The 17,300-nt window shown below is 44.9% G+C and overlaps 1 protein-coding gene across 2 annotated transcripts; it reads left to right on the top strand.

Annotated features, from left to right (window-relative positions):
• The first annotated feature begins 237 nt into the window (after positions 1–237).
• dock (SH2/SH3 adaptor protein dock) lies at positions 238–16,516 on the top strand. 2 transcript variants are annotated; one of them, XM_055076595.2, is made up of 5 exons: positions 239–567; positions 655–1,127; positions 2,906–3,130; positions 4,232–4,429; positions 11,663–16,516. In XM_055076595.2, exons 1-5 carry the CDS (start codon positions 549–551, stop codon positions 11,861–11,863), a joined length of 1,116 nt encoding a protein of 371 aa, XP_054932570.1. In that variant the 5' UTR covers positions 239–548; the 3' UTR covers positions 11,864–16,516. The 2 variants fall into 2 exon arrangements, with proteins under 2 accessions (XP_054932569.1, XP_054932570.1); XM_055076594.2 differs by having other exon boundaries at positions 238–1,127.
• Positions 16,517–17,300: the final 784 nt, after the last annotated feature.

The raw sequence follows: 17,300 nt of genomic DNA, 5'->3' as shown, positions 1-17,300 counted from the left end.
TGGCACCGAATGTTTGTGCTCTTTTCCAAAAATCAGTTAAAATACTAAATTTACTAAATGCAAAATTGCTAAAATACTAAATTCACAGTAAAAATTGAGGGAGTGAAAGCGCAGCTACAGAGTCGCTTGTGCAAACGTTTATAAATGGCTTGCACAGGGCCAAAACTAACTATGAAGCAATTTCAATTATTGCCTCCGAGACCGTTACTTTCGTTGCTGTCGTGAGGGGCCGTAGCAATCGCGTCTTCTTTGTACCTTTCTCCCATGGTTTCTCCGCACGCTTCCCGCGGTTGGCTTGGCTTACTCGACTTCCATTTCCCGTATTTGTCTAGGAAGCACTGTAGGTCTCGCACGGCTCTCGTGCTCTCCCGCGAATTCCCGTCTGGGCGCCGTCGGAGAGTTGTTGCCTCCTCCGCTTCCCGGAGTGTCATGAATCTCAGTGATGGTTAGGACTAAGATGCGACTAAAATCGGTGCTTTTAGGCTAGTATTTATTACCTTATCAACAATTGCGCCCATTCCCGGCGGGGGCCCGCATCGCGCCCGAAGATGTCGAACTCCAAGTCCGGTGAGCAGTGCATGTGGACCACCACAGGGATGGTGGTGACGGCGGCCGTCATTGATCCCTCCCGCGATGCTGGTGTGGTCGTCCCAGGGAAGGCCGGTAACGAGGAGACGTACGTGGTGGCCAAGTACGACTACGTGGCCCAGGGCAGCCAGGAGCTGAGCCTGCGCAAGCACGAGCGCCTGGTGCTGCTGGACGACAGCAAGCACTGGTGGAAGGTGCAGAACGCGCAGCGCCAGGCCGGCTTCGTGCCGTCCAACTACGTGAAGCGCGAGAAACCGTCGCTCTTCGACAGCATCCGGCGCCGGGTGCGCAAGCGCAGCGAGGCCAAGCTGTCGCCGGCCTCGTCGCCCGTGGCCGCAGACGAGCCGGGCGGCGGCGGCGGGGGCCCGGCCGAGGCCTGCGGCACGGCGCTGGTCCGTTACAACTATGAGGCCAAGCAGGCCGACGAGATCTCGCTCGTTAAAGGCGGTCGCGTGCTCGTCATGGAGAAGTCCAGCGACGGCTGGTGGAAGGGCGAGCACTGCGGCCGCCTAGGATGGTTCCCATCAAACTACGTCCAGGTGCGCTTCCCCAGGCTCCCGAGTAGGGATGTCAGTGGCCTTGTTACGTTTCCTCTTCACTTGTGCACCGTTACGGGACTAGTTTCATCTGGGGTCGCAAAGTGGAACGGACGCCCCAGCTCTCAATCTCGTCTGCATGCCTGCTCGTGTCACCCACATCTAGAGCTTCGCTTGCAAGATGTTAACAAATGCTTGGGTGGTCTCGTTCTCCTGTAGTTCTAGTCGGGCAGTGGAATGCTGTAACACTGTAATTTCGCAAATATGTTTGTGTGATTAGACAAACATGACAGGAATGGTTTGCAACATCATCAGCTGGCACACACTGCCTTCCTTTTCTTGTGGTCAAAGCAAGCTTGGTTTCTATAGTGCAACAACCATTAGAGTGCACTGCAGCCATCCAAGACACCTCTGTATTGTGGGGCAGTATAAGACTTCTTAAAGAAGTCTACTGATGCCTCATGCTTGTGTGTTCCCATTAACAGTAGATTGCGCCGTACCATTGGTCAAGCGTAATGATCCACACCTGTATTTTGTTATATTTTGTTTCATGTTTCACGTATTGTCTGTTGACCACAAGCACGTGCCTACCATACTTCAACTAAATTCTAACTAGATGGCAGGATGAATTAAAATGCACAATGCCATTGCCGTCTACTTAATCCAAAACTCACTTGGTGATCTACTTACTGCTTTGGGTTGATAAGAAAGAGTCTTCGACCCATTTTCTCTCTCTGAACCCATGGGTCTTCGTGCCATTTTTGTATCCATTTGGGCAATGAGGCTAGCCCAGCCAAATTTTGAGTGATGTCTGTGTTGCATAAGTACCCTTGCATGGCATCAGTGCACATGCTTTAAGCAGTGCAAAAAAGCAAATGGGCCACAGTAGGATGCTTTGGTCAAAATACATTTACACATGCAATGGAAGCTGTGAATCATATTGGGCTTGTATGCAACATGCACAAGCTAATGAACTTTCAACATTTTAGTAACTTGCGCATGAATACAGTTAAACCACAGCCCTGTTCTCTGTTTACATGTTGTGCCGCCTTTACAATGACAGTAGGCAGTAGCTATGGCATTGCGCAGCTGAGCTCGAGCTCGTGGGTTCGACTCCGGCCACAGCAGCTGTATTTCAATGGGGGCGGGGCGCATAAATGCCCGTGTACTTATAGTGAATTCTACTATTCATTTTGGAGCCCTCCAGATCGCTCTGGCGGCGTGCGTTACATTTGGCTGGTCAAAATTGAGTGCGCGGTACACATTTGGCTGGTTCTTTCAGTGTGCTCTGAGGTACCTTCGTCCTGGGAGCGCAACCGAGATCTGGCGGAGTTCCGGTCATGTGGCTCCTGCAGCTTTTATCGATAGTGTGGCGTCTGTGATGGCAGCTTGCGCGTCGATGCCAAAGAACATGTGCATATTGTTTGTTTACAACAGAAGCGCTGATGCATTTCCTTTTCCGGCCTATGATTGATCTGGTCAGCGGCTGCATGGTCCGCTTGGCCGCGCTTCTGCTGGCTCTGATCAAGAACGGGCTATGCATAATTGCAGTCGGAGTCAATGCGCGGCAGCGACCGTTCGAATGCACCATGGGAGTTAGGTGCATGTTAAAAGAGTCCGAGGGGGTCAAAATTAATTTGGAGATCCCTGCTACAGGGTGCCTCATTATCATAATGTGGTTTTGGCATGTAAAACCCCAGAATTAAATTTTTTTAGAGAAGGTATTGCAGCAGGCAGTCCTGCCTGGCTTGCAGAGCAGAACAACTGTTGGTGCATTTCAGGAGGAAGCGTCCAGCCCAGATGAGGCAGCCACACCAACTGATGGGCCTGTGGTGCTGGAGACGGTGGTAGCTCTGTACAGCTTTGCCTCACAAAATGAGGAAGAGCTCAGCTTTACCAAGGGCGAGCAGCTCGAGGTGATAGAGAAGCCAGAGAACGACCCTGACTGGTGGAAAGCACGCAACCAGTCAGGTGACACTGGTCTGGTGCCCAAAAACTATGTGCAGGTAGGTGCAATCACGATGCCTTGTGACAATGTCCTCTGCATTCATTCTTATTTGTACATTTGAGTGCCTCTGCCATGGAACTACCTTTCCCTATCTGGGCTTGTCTGTCCCAATTATTTTATGATCTGTAATGTACAGTTATGTGAAGGCACAAAAAAGAAAAGTTATCATTGTGTGTGTGTGTGTGTGTGTGTGTGTGTGTGTGTGTGTGTGTGTGTTTTTAGTGAAGTAGTTTGCACTGATAATCTCATATTTTATAATGAAGGCATAAGGCTGCATCCATCCATTTTCTTTGTCTTCATGCAACACACCACCAACATTATATCTGTAACGGTTGTGCAGGCCAAGCATCACAAGAAATAAATGTTTTCTCTCTCTTTGTTTCAACAAAGCATTCTTTTATGTAAATCTAGCCTGTGACGTGACAAAATATCACTTCCTACTCCAGCCTTGAAGGTTAAAACAGTGAAAATGGAGCCAAACCACCCAATTTTTGCCTCTGGTAGATCCTATGCTTCTGTGGAAGCATAACAGAACTGTTGTTGTGTGCAGTTCTTTGGCACACAACTTGATCTCGGATTCATGTCGCCAAACTACACAGTGGTTCTGCACTCGCTAGACCAGATATGAAGGTTGTTCGAAAAGTTCTTGGACTCAACCAGCTTCAAACAGTAGATCTAAGGGAGCATTTGCTCCATTATCAACCTAGTACTTTCAAATGACCACATAACTTGTGCAGCGTTTCTTCATTTATTTGATCCCCCCCAGTAAGAAACAGTGAAACTGTTGTCATTGGAAAAGTGTGCAACTGAGTTGTCTTTTCATCTTGGGGAAAAAGTTGGTCGTTTCAAGTAGCCTTTTGTGCAATGTGCATGCTGCATCTTCATTAGTGTTCCGTCTTTTGTTTTTCTTTCTTTCTTTTTTTTGTAGCTGATGCTTTGAAGCTGTCTTGTGATCCATACTGATTGTCTTTCATTTGAGCTTTTTATATACTAAAACTCTTCATGGTCGTTAGCTTTTCTTTGGGTATTTATCTCGGATAGTGGAGGAATAATCGCAATGACGTGGTGGGCACTGAACAAGCTATGACATCCTTCCCAGGTGGTGGTGGCGACTCCAGCCTCAGCATCGACCACACCCAAGCCTTCAACACCTGTGCCGCAGCCAGCCATAGCGCCACGGCCTGAGCTGCATGCCAAGGAGTGGTACTTTGGCAGCATCTCTCGCTCCCAGTGTGACCAGGTGCTCAATGACCATGCAGTCGATGGGGACTTCCTCATACGGGACAGCGAGACAAACGTAAGACTTCAGGCTTTGTTGATGAACAGTGTTAACGGTGATAGACAATTAAGGGGAGACGTGCCTCGAAAAAAATTTTCTTTAAATATTTGTACTAGAGATTTGAAAATCCATCCACTTATATGGAATTACAAGCACATTTTGAATATGTCATTAGTCTCTGTGTAGCCGTTATGGTTCTTGAGTTATGTCATACACAGTGGCAAAATAGAATAATTTTGTGGGCACTTTATTGGGTAATAAATTTTTGCAAAAAGCTTTGTGCCGTAGCTTATTTAGTTCATTGTAGAGTGCTAAGTGCCAATATATTCAAACAGCACCTACAATTACTGCAACTATCAAAAAAAAAAAAAATTAGGATACTTCAACTAATTTTTTCCCCAATCACATGAAAATAACCTTGTGCATTTATAATTGTGTTACACTAGCGAAATTTGGCACACATACTCTTGAAGATATGTACAGCCGCTCTGATTTTTAATAATATAGCGCGAGCGTCGACTGAACTGCTGGTGAGCGCCTTATAACGGCGATAAGCGTGCAACAAGGCGAGAGTTCGCGCACGCGCACTCTCGTGCGCGAACTCTCGCCTTGTTGCACGCTTATCGCCGTTATAAGGCGCTCACCAGCAGTTCAGTCGACGCTCGCGCTATATTATTAAAAATCAGGGCGGCTGTACAGTGCTCATACCTACTTGAAATTGCAATATCTCCCTGCAGAAGTTGCAAAAGTACAAGGTTTTTCAGGGAATCGAGAAAAAAAGTTAGTTGAAGTGCTGTAATCTTTTTGTCTAGTTCCATTGCACACGCTGTTTGCTAGACATCGGCACATTGCGATATACAGAGAACTAAACAAGCTACAGCACGATGCTTTTTGTGAAAATTTAGGACATAAAAAAGTGCCCACAAGGATTACTATATTTTGCCATTGTGCATCACGTACCTCAAAGCTATAACAGCAACAGAAAAAAGTAATGACATATTTGAAATCTGCATAGAAAACTCGTATCATTGGTTGAATTTTGAAACCTCTATTAGAAGTAATAATAAAAAAATTGTTTCGAGGAGCGTCTCCCTTTAACAGATTGCCCGTGGGTCCTCAGGCAGTGCGACAGGTTGGCTAGGTTGTCATCACACAAGAAAATCGCTTCATAAATGCCTCTCGTTGAGGACTTATAACAAACTCTTGTACAGTACACGTAACCACCACAGCAAACCCGATCAATAGTAACTGGAAAATATGTGTGGCAGACAGCAAAATTCCCACCTGTTCCGACTACTGCATATGAGTGACTTTATGACGCTAGATATAAGTGGTAGGAGCTCAGTCTATCCAATTTCCAGTTCATTATAAACATGGTTCAGTGTTTGCGTTTTTTTTTTCTTTTCCAAAATTAAGCATACTGCTTGTTTGTTTTTCTCCACAAAAAAAAGAATGTTGTTTGCCTTTTCTACGAACATACTTTTCTAGATGGATTTTTTGCCATATGTTGTGGCGGATGATTTCTAACATCAAGCATGCTTCTTTTTTTTTTTGGCTCTCTTAGTTTGTTGGGGCTGGAACATACCGTATAACTGCTGTGCTGATCCTACTCTTCAACATTGTAGTTGCATCCAGTACACAGAATAACAGCTTTAGAGAAATGTCCTAGCAAGAACACGACACCACACTGCCAGGGCTCTCCCCATCCCAGCTTCTCAAGCAGGTTAGATGCAAATAAGGAAGACTGCTTAGGTGGTGGGCTAACACTTGACCTTGCCAGGTTTCCTGCATTGGAGCGTATGTATGCTTGCTGCTATGCAACAATCACCATCTTAGCAGTCTGGTAAATTTGCTTTTGCTTACTCTTTTCAGCTAAAATTGAATTCCAGTAAAAAAAGAATTCTGCATACCTCTTTTCTTTTTCTTTTTTTTTTGCTTAAACGGACAATGCTAAACTTTCGTTATAAGAAATTTATTTTGCATAAATATTGATATGATCTTGCATGTTCTGTATTTAAGCACGATTCAGTGTAAGTGGGTTTATTACAGTTCAATTTGTCTGCAATAAATTGGTTTGTGTAACGCTTTATAGCTTGCTCTAATGCATTGAAGTACAGCTGCAAAAGTGTAAAGTTAGCTGGCTTAGTTAGTTCTACGTTCCCGTGAGCATCACAGCTCAGTTTTTACATGTGCTGCAGTGCTTTTGGTTCAGAATAAACGAGGGCAGTAGAGTTTTAGGAACAACGTCTGCAAGTTGTGTGATGTCACTTGGTAAGAAGTGTTGCCCTTATTTCTGTGTCCTATATGCAGCAGCAATGTAGCCAGTGCACTGTGGTGAAACACTTCAATACATAATGGAATACTCACAAATGCATGCTTGTTAATTGCCGCTACATGTGTTCATGTATTAGTGTGAAGGATCTCTTCTTCCCCATCGAAGGGAAAAAATTTGTAACATGGTCTCGTGATAAGAGTCATAGAAGATAAAAGAAATCATTGGCCATTATGGCCAATGTCTTTTTCATCTGGCTATCGTGACAATGGCACCTTCAGGTTTTTAAACTATGCGATATTGTCACACCTGTAATCGTCACTGAAAATTGAAACATTTTTTGTACAAAGTGGGCATGGGGACAGGTAATACAAGAATTCTACCTCTAGGTGTGGCTTCATGGCAATCAGAGCACATTGCTATGCAGTACAGTAAAACCTAATTAATTCTGATTCCACAGGACTGAAAAAAATGTCCCAATTAAGTGAATGTCGAATTATCAAGGGCATCAAGAAAATAATGAACAAATGCTTACTACGTTAACATGCTTGTATTTACTGATTAACTTGGCAAATCCTGTTTCTATTTTGCACAAAAGCAATGCAGAATCTGAAATTCTCTTTATCTCGTAATTGATTAGGCTCGCTGTGGCAGAGGCATCGTGACTTCCTTCGCAGCGCGGCAACGGCACACGTCCTCATCCGAGGCATACTTTTCACTACCATCATACATCAACAACGTTTCATGCACATACACATCATGATGCACGATATGCATTACAAACATTCTTTTGCCAGTGAGCTGGTCATTAACATATAGTTCTTGAATTGCAATGTAGACAATGCTCTTCATCCCCGACAACTTCCACTGTGTGACATTGTGTGCACAGCCATAGCCGTTGCAATGAGTCAAAACGAAGCTACTGTTTGCCACAACCACTGTGAACAAATTTGTGGTCGCTATCGATGCGATCATAGATGGCAGCAACAGTCAAAACCCACAATAATGAAATCCCGCGAGAATAAATATTTTCATATCCCCGGTGAATGGCTATAGGATTCAATGCATTTCGTACCTCTCGACAACAAAATGTCGCTATACTACAATCCCACTACAACGAAATTTGCAGGAACATAGCCCCGCATATTACCTACTCGCGCAAGGCTAGCAGGCTCCAAAATGTGCTCAAACGTGATTGCTTTGCGCTAAAATTGCATAATATACCTTGCATGGACGCTGCATGCCCTCCGCCAGAAACACCTGCATCGATGTGGACCACCCCCAGGTCGGCCGCCAGATGTAGAAAGTTGGATCTTGGGGCCCCACCACTGGACATTGCTGGACTTCCTCCGCGAATCCGGAGTGTATCTACATGTTTAAATTTAATTTCTTTATGCCAGAAAGCACGCTATCGCAATTAAAAAAAAAAAGGTAAACCAGGCGCTCTGGCGGACAGCCGATTGTCTGCTTCTCTGATTACAATCTCTTTACTGTTTCCAAGAATATCGTAGAGCTCTTTCTCAGCAAGTGATGTGAAATACTAGCCAACATGCAATGACCAGTATGTCACTTCAAGTTTATTCAATTTACCAGAGGGTACAACACGAATGCCGTTCACAGTACTTTTATGGGTGTTGTTCATGGTGCACTGTAAATATTTCTCTTTAATTGTTCATGAATATCTTTAATTAGCTAAGTTTAAATATTTGATTAACCAATAAGATGTCAATGAAAAGCTGTGGATGACGTTGACAAATAACCAATAACAGCGTTTAAAACAACCTAGGATTCAAAAAGACTAGAAAAGACCTAGGATTCAAAAAGAACAAGAAGGAAAGCCAGCGAAATAAAATTAGAAAAAAATAAAGGGCTGTGACCATGACAATGCTTCTGGGCCCCAAATATTGCACCAATCTTTACGCAAGCGTCATCAATTTGGGACACTGTTAACGAGCTGTTGCACCGTTTTCTTGCCACATCAGCAGTTTTTGGCGCACATCTTCAGTCCTTATTGAACGTGAAGTAGCACAATCGTGTGATGGTTCCCTTTCCGGATCATTACAAGACCATGGTCAAGGTTTCCACATTCGTAATATACACAAGGTACTAGACAACGTTTATGTCTAAGACCAAAGACATTACTGGTGTGGGGACGTGTTGTCACAAGGATTAAAAGAAAAAAAATCCCTGAATGTTTCTTGTTTTCAACATGAAAGTGTTTTATGCTGGGGTCCACGATGAACTTCCTGTAATGGTTGTGAAGTGCGCGGCGAATGCATGAAATATGAATTCTTGACTGGGATGGTGCCGCCATCTAGGACTGGTGAAGCAAAGTATTGCATCATGACACTAACGAGCGCCGACAGAAAGCTCTTTGGCAGTCTCAGTGCAGCGTAGGCTCCGACACGGGATTCTCATGAGGTGATGCAATTTTCGCACGCGGTTTTTCCTTCGCGTCGGATTAGGCTGTGATGCCTCGTCACCTATGGAGTGCGACTTCAACAGGCAGCAGCAGTGCTTGCACGCTGCCTACTGCTTCACTTGCCATGGCACCACCTAAGAAAACAGCTGTGCTAAGCGGCGCAGAAAGTCATCGACGTCAACGGGTGAATCTTGCTTTGCTCCGGCGAAAGACACACTAGTGTGAAGCAGAATGCCTTCGCGCGTTCAGGGTGCACACTGTGAACTCTGCTACTTGCATTCCTGAAGCTGAGCGCGTCGCAACTCAACTGGCTGCCCAAGACACTACAGAGCCGGACTAAACATTCTCGTACCTTCGCCGATGCAACTTGGCAGCAGGACGCCGCTCGCCACCAGGAAGCCGCGCGCCAAGCAATACTGTTGCCAACTTGCAAATGGTGCACCGTTCGCTGCAGCAGGTCATGAGTTCACGAAGCAATTTACTAACAACCAATTTGATTTCACTTGCACGGTATGCAAATACCTGTGGTTTGTGGCGGACTTGCGCAGTGCTCTGGCGCGTGCAATGCAGTGTCTCCAGGGGATGTCTCCCGGTGACGAGTCTTTCGACAACTTTCGCTTGTGTGTCAATTGTCGAGGATCCTTGTGCAGTGGTAGGGTGCCGCCAATGGCTACTTGCAACTTAATTGTTCAAGTACAATGAACATGCAACAGCTTCTGTGAAGGCATGTTTTTACTTTAGTGTTCTACTGATTCCTGTGAAAGAGGGTTCTACCATATTCCTTTTCTCTTTGTAAGAAAAAAAGAACGGCAAAAGACCTAGGTTGCTATATACGCTGTTGTCGGCCATTTGTCGACTTATTTCACAACCTTTGCATTGCCACCTTAGTGAATAAGTAAGGGAATATATGTTAGTTCTTGAAAAATTAAATACGAGTTGCCTGTTCGTAATGAAAAAAAAAAAAGCTCTGCAAACATCAAAACATCAGCACAAGCTTATATAAGTGGGCGCAATTCATGGAAAGCCCTCGCTTATTTTTTTTCTTGACCATATTTAATTTGCGCATCCAGTATATAACTTAATGGTGGTTTCTGAGAAGCCATTATGGGTTTCCTTTGCAGCTTCATGGTACAGTCGTGTGGATGACAATTTTTCCATGTCTTGAATTTTGCTCACCTTGCGGGATTCCACAGAACTGATCTATCGTAACCAAATAGTGTTCTGCAAAGTGAAATAAAGAACACCTTTTCTTCATATGCCTGTATTTCATTCATATTGACTTCTCCAAAACGCATATTTACTGCTCCAAAACAGACAATTCATGCTCCAAAACCTGCTTCAATGTGCCAAATTTGCTGCTGCCAGAGCTGCTCCAAAACTTCCTTGGCCGCTTCCATCCCTGGGCAGCGAACTAAATATTAAGGAAGCGGGCGCTGCAGCAGGTTCAGCGGGCAGGCGTCACTGTCCCCAGGGCCGATATAACTTATAGTAGCTATTCCAATCTGTTTTTATGCCTATATGGGCATGACCTGAGCCATTTTGACTTGGCAGATTTAGAATAAAAAGTCGCAGTTTCGCCCAAAAGGCGAAGCATCGATTGCGATAGCAAGTTAGCAGACAGCTATACAAAGTAAGGAAGGTAGCTTTATCAGCAGTGTAAACTTGTATACATTCGCTTACTGACTCAATTAACAAGCGTGGTGTCGTCAGGCACAAGCAAATATGAACAAATTTCACTCGATGACTGCAGACACTCGCTGTCAAAATGCTGGCCTGCGGAAGCACAGCAGCAGCAGCAGGCAAAGTGACCTTTGTGTTGCCTATCTCTTCAACGCAAACTGAGTGGCAAGAGAGACAAGCACGCAAAGCTATCGGCACTCGCACTTTGTCCCCATCGCAGATCGAATTCAAAATAGGGCCCGTGTGGCTGCACCATATGCAGCAGCTGCCGGAGTACAATGCCACCTCCCCTAGGTGCCTTGCGCACAGCGGAAGATAGCGCGCTTTATGTGCACATTCCTCCCTTGTGCGCATGAGCTTAAGCTGTCATCGACAGCTCACCCTCACATGCTTTCACTTGCACATACAGCATACAGCGACAATGTTATCGCCCCTGGACTTTATACAGAAGAACACGGCGACGCCAACTGCAGAAATGCATTCGGAGTGTCCATATAATTGCTGCCACAATAAAAACAGATTGGAATAGTTTTACCTCATACCAGCCCAAGGTCGATCTGCTCTAAGCTGCCCGAAAATACAATTTTGTCTGCTCCAAACTGCTTAAAAATGACTTTGGGTAGTCCCACCCCTGCACATGGATAAAGAAAAGACTCAGAAATAAATTGCCTACTGCGCACGAAATAGTTGCTCACCAAAATGTCCGCAAAGGGTTAAAGCTGTCATGACTGCAAAGCGTCAAGCTGTCTGATGCTGTATAGGTAGACCTTGCATGGTGTTAACAGAAAATATTGAACACTATGTAGTGCCATGGTTTGCTTTATGTGCCATTCCATCATTAGGCTTTGCTTTAGCTTTGTGACCTCGTTTCTCACAGGTTGGCGATCTCTCTGTGTCCCTCAAGGCACCGCAACGCAACAAGCACTTCCGTGTCCACGTGGAGGATGGTGTGTACTGCATTGGTCAGCGGAGGTTCTCCAATTTGGACGATCTTGTGGAGCACTACAAACGGGCACCTATCTACACCAGCCCCAAGGGGGACAAGATGTATCTGGTGCGGCCCTTTCGCAAACCCTGACCCCGGTGGCTGACGCTGCCAATCTTTTCTACGAGGCCAATCATGGCCCCAGTTTGTACGCGTCTCTCCTACTTACTAGTCAGTGCCGTCGTGCTTGTCCGCCATTGTAAGGTCTCTTAGGCCTGGCCCACTCAGGCTGTGCTGTGCTCAACGTCTTGAGGAGTTGCGCGCTGCTGGTAAGATGAAGAAGCTTGCACCTTTGCTGTTAAGTGCAGGGAGAGGCAGGGGCTAGCCAGGCATCGCTGGCAGATCTAGAACTGCAGAGTAGGTTGCAGAATAGGCAGACCGAAGAATGGGTTGCTGCACTGCTGTGTCCCATGCGCCATAGCAAAGCCTGGACCCACTGCAGGAGCTCCAAGCAGTGTAATGTCATCGCACTGCTCCTGTGTAGTGCTGATACTGCTCCTTAACATGGTATTTCACAGATCTAAGACTGCAGTACAGGTTGTACAAGCAAGATGGGAAGTAGATTTCTGAACTGCTTTAGTTGGTCTCGGGCACTGGTAGAAAAATACTGAGGTCTTGTTATAAGGCGAACTGGTCGGTTTGTAGAAGTCCTTACGTGGTTTCATCCACTACTCTATGCTGAACAGCCTTGGCTGGTCTTGAGCACTGCAAGAAAAAGGACGATCTCTTTCATCTGCTTTGTTGTAGCAGTTATGCAGGTAACGACACATCAGAAGGAGTATGCAGAGAACAAGCACAGCACAGGTACTCCTGAGCATTGCTATGTGGATGTACGTACTTCATTTCCATTGGAGAACGGAGCTGAACAAATTGAGTACTTGAGCATGTGGCTTTTAGATGGTTTTTAAAATGTCTCATAACTCTCATGGTATTGATGCTGGTATCAAGCTTCCAGAAATTAGGTAGCAGCACTATGGTGAATGTAAAGGGCCCCTCACCAGGTTTGGGCATTGCATACAGACACCCGTTGTGTGTAGAGATTGTGTGGAGAAAAAACACAAGTGATGCACCGGCAGTGGCAAAACACAAGACGCAGCTGCCGCATGGCAGCTTTCTCATGCCATGGGAGGGATTGGTCATGGACCAATTGTTTGCAGCTTGCCATGTGCTGCGGACGGAGGAGACCAGTGAGAGCGCCCCCTGTAACAACGCTGCATGGGCTCACAATATCAGTAAATGAAATGAATAATGCTCTGCCTGAATAGAGACACATTTGAGCATAGGCTGCCTAGAAGCGAGGCATGCATTCGTATTGAATGACTGCAAATTACTCAGCAAAGGTAATTTACTTTGTACATTCACTTGGGAACTCTACAGAACAAATGCTGGTCTCCTGCAGAAAAATTATTGCAAGCAGTTACCCTTTGCTTTGTCTCTGTTCCTCGGAAGTCCAAAGCGTTGTTCAGAGTCTTGAATATTCTAACAATACAAATACTGAACAATTTCGAATATTGAATTCTTGAATCTAACAGTCTTGAATATTCTAACAAAAACAAATACTGAACAATTTCGAATAGTGAATTCTTGAATCTAACCAAATAACAAGCACCATTCGAAACGTATCCGAAATTTCGAGTGTTCGCACACCTCATGTCATATAAATCAGCTAATAATGTCTTAAATGTGAATCAACAGGAAACAGGTTTACAATTGAAGGATACCTGTGATATGCAGAACGCACAGATCCACCTCTGAAAATGTACCACGCAGTGAGAAAGAAAAGATATGGGAGATGCCAGGGTGGACAAAAATAGAGCAGGTCAACTCTTGGCCCCGATGCAGGAGAAGGCAGGAGAGGGACATTACTTGCAGGAACTGGTACTCTGGTCGAGGCAACTGCATGCAGTGAGGGTCTCCTGCACCTTACTATATTTCTTTGCTTCTATACCGCCTACTACTGAACCGTGCTATAAAAGGCTCGCCATAAAGCCCTTTATAACTCCTAGTGTATAACCAAAATTTTCGATGCAGCCTGGTGAAGGGTCACTTTAAGGTTACGCGAGTAGTGAAATTAATCAATCTAAAATGTGTCTCAGGGTGTTCATTGCTTTATGAATGGGCTTGTGCTACGGGCAACCTTGCACACTGTCACATAGTGATGTGGCAAATACAGTGCAGCCTTGGTTTGCTTGAGAGAGAACAGCCTCACAACACAACAGCAGAACAAATGTACCGATAAGCACGAATACCTTTGACATTCAGAATGATTTTTTGATTGAGCAGTTTTCTTATCGGAGCCTGCGTGCAGCCAGCTGAAAAACAGAAAAATTGCATTGCATTTCATGGATGCTGAACTAACCTTTATCCCATGTTTGACAGCAGGATGTTTATGTATGCCTTTCCTACCTGATAAATGACATAGGCATTGAGTGTTTCTTGATCCTCCTCCTCATGTCTCCTGACAATCGTGCACTATGAGGGAGAAACTCTGAAATCTGTAAACCTCCCTCAGCACTTTTTTACATATGCAGGCACTTTGTACCATGGCAGGTAGACTTTGTCAAGACCTCATCAAGCGTTTTATACGTATTGCTGCCTCTGGATTTCTGTCAAAGTTCTGTATACCGTAAGCCTGTGCAGTCACCATACTTGCCCAGGTATATATAATACAATCACAAATCAGAAGTGGCATTTGGCATACTGAAATCCCATGCATTAACAAAAGTAAGTTGTTATAATGTAACCTGAGGACCATGCATACAGCAACCTCAGGCACAAGCTTAGAAAAGCTGAAACTGGCCTGCACAGATGCCAGTAGACGGGCACATGTAAGCTGTTCATTGTCTACAGTCTGTCCTTAGCTGCTCCCAACTGCCTGTGAGCAACAAAGCCCAATGTGGGCCCTTGCCCTGCTGCTGCTGTTGCACCACTTTGCACCCCAGTTGAGTTGACAAATCTACTTGAGGTTGTGTGGCGTTGCCTTTTTCCCCCCATACCTTTGATTCCTGGTAGTTGAGCCTGGTGCTTCAAATAAAAACAAATGTCATATTCCTAGCATCATTTCAGGTGTGCCCTGAAAACCACTTTTAAACAGGAAATTATAAGGAAAAAATTGTGTGGTAAAAGAATTTGTGCAAATGCAGTATCTTGCACCTGTTGCTTAGTAATAGACTATTTGCTGTACATTGACGGCAGGCCGTGATATCCTGCTGTTATTCTGTGACAAGGAAATTTCTCATGCCTGCACTTGAAGGCATAAGTCAACTCTGTATCTTGCAATAATATGCCACAGACCAGATTTTTTAAGGTGCTTTCTGCTTGTCAACACTGTTGGCACTGAATTATGGTGTCAGTTTACAGACTAGATTTACAGATCGTCATATTTGAATCTTGCAAATGCAGCACATTTGCAAGTTATAGTCACTGCACTTCGTGTTAACTCACTTTCCGAGTTGCGCTGCTGACACCCTTACAAAGGGGCACCTAACACCATGAAATCATGTTAGGTAGGTATATATGCTCTCAACACTGTGTATTCTTTCTTTATTTCTCATATAAAGGTTGATATTTAATGGAAAAAATCAAGGCCAAGCTTTGCTTTTTGTATTAAGTGCCAAAACCATGGCACCGGTGATGTTACATTGTGGACTTTACCGTGTTTCCTTGTTTGGGTTGCCAAAAGCTGCCAAGTTGCGCCTTTACTTGGTACTTTCAAATGCTGTCCAGATCCATGACATCATGGTAAGCTGGTGCAGAGATCTCAAGGTGGCATCTCTGCCACTCTTCCATTGCTTTCTGCCTTACCGAACCTCTGTTCTTGCAAAGGCTGGCTTACTCAATCTTCCGGAAGTGTAACTCTGGTAGTTAACCAGTCTAGGTTAATTGTTCCAGCATTAGGCCCAAAGTGGTTCTTTCAAGAAGTAATCTTGGTGCATGTATTAGAACAGACCTACTTTATCCTATTTTATCATCTCTATGTTCACGGTGTGTGTCCGTGGATTCTGATGGTGCCATGATGTCAGTAGCCCTTGCTACTGTGCTTGTGTATGAAGCAGCCCTGGGTCAACTGTTGAGGTTAGCCATATTGCAGGTGTCTTCAACATATTTTTCTTGTGTTCTCGGTGCACAATCTTCTACACTTCTGGAAATAATCTTTTTAATACCACAAGAAAAAGTTCAGGAAATAAAAAATTAGATACCAAGTGGCTTGTTCATAGGTGAAGAAAGCACTTGCAACTGTGGTTGCCTCTATTTAGTGCTATAGAAACCTGCCAGGAGCAGTGCAGTAGCGGCAGCATGGTGATGTGTTGGTCTGTTCCCAGTTTCACGCTCAGTGTTGCAGTGGTGGCATTACGCGAGCACAGCCGGAGCAGGCCAGTCGGGGAGATCTGTGTTCCCCTCCCGACTCTTCCCCTCCCCAACCCCCTCTGCTGCGGCAGCCTGAACATTCCACACAAAGGTCCCACAGGCTGCCAGAGGTGCAGTGTGTGCAGCTAGAGGCCTCCCGCTGCCTGCTCGTCTGTACAACACGAGGCAGCGTTCAAGGGTGAGGCAAACACACAAAGCTCTCTTAAAATGCTCTAACTGCATTTACGAGGCTGTCTTAATTTATTTGACGGATTGTATGATGGGGCTGCGTGACATGGTAATGATGAGCAAAGCATGTGAATGAGTAACATTTATTTTGCTCTGTGTGACTTGAAAGGGTTTGATGACTCCGAATAAAAAGTACAAGCCTCTGTGTAATGTGTGTGGTGTGTCCTTTTTCCTTAATTTCGCACCTAAATGCAGGCAACAGCTAGCATCACGTAACTGTTCCCAGTTAGTACACCTGTGGCAAGTGCAGTAGAGTCAAACTGTGCATTTTTAACAGCAGTAGTGAAAACTTTTAGAAGACCACATGTTGAAGCCAGTTTATGGGGCTTACTAGACGCTTTGCCAGTATAAGTGGTGTCCTAATCCACTTCCTGTAGGGTGGCGCCCTCTGAATTTAAAATGCTGATCTTGGAGGCAATGCTTTCGCTAGCTGAATGCCGTGGAAGCAATTTTGGGAGCTGGAAAAGTGCCGTAGGCACCTGGTTTTGGATACCACCTTTTGAAAGTTGAGCAATAACCTGCCTATGTGAGCCTGTAGAACTAATGCTTATTACCTATATACATTGTTTCCTCTTAGCTTCTAAATCTTAGAAATTCCTAGCACGGTTCACTGGTCACGATTCTCCATCTCCAAAGCAGCAGCAAAGTGACATCTGCTGTCTTTGCTAAGCTGTCCAGTCTGTAAAAATTGGACAAGGATATCAATATCATGGCTCTAAGCTTCAATGTCAAATGAATCAAAGAATGGGGAGAGGCTCCTCTCAAAAAGGCATGATGCTATGCTTGCTCTTCACTCTTCGGTTTCTGCTTCATAAAGTAGTGCTGTTACACATGCCACCGGCATGAAGAGTGCCAGTTCATAAGCAACAATGAGCACATCATGGTCATGCACCAAATGCACAGTCAGCCAAATTCACCAAGTACAAGAGAAAGA

The sequence above is a fragment of the Dermacentor andersoni genome, chromosome 2 (assembly GCF_023375885.2).
Source record: "Dermacentor andersoni chromosome 2, qqDerAnde1_hic_scaffold, whole genome shotgun sequence".
NCBI lineage: Eukaryota > Metazoa > Arthropoda > Arachnida > Ixodida > Ixodidae > Dermacentor > Dermacentor andersoni.
Note: the sequence above shows the minus strand (reverse complement) of the source record. Positions and strands in the feature narration are given on the sequence as shown.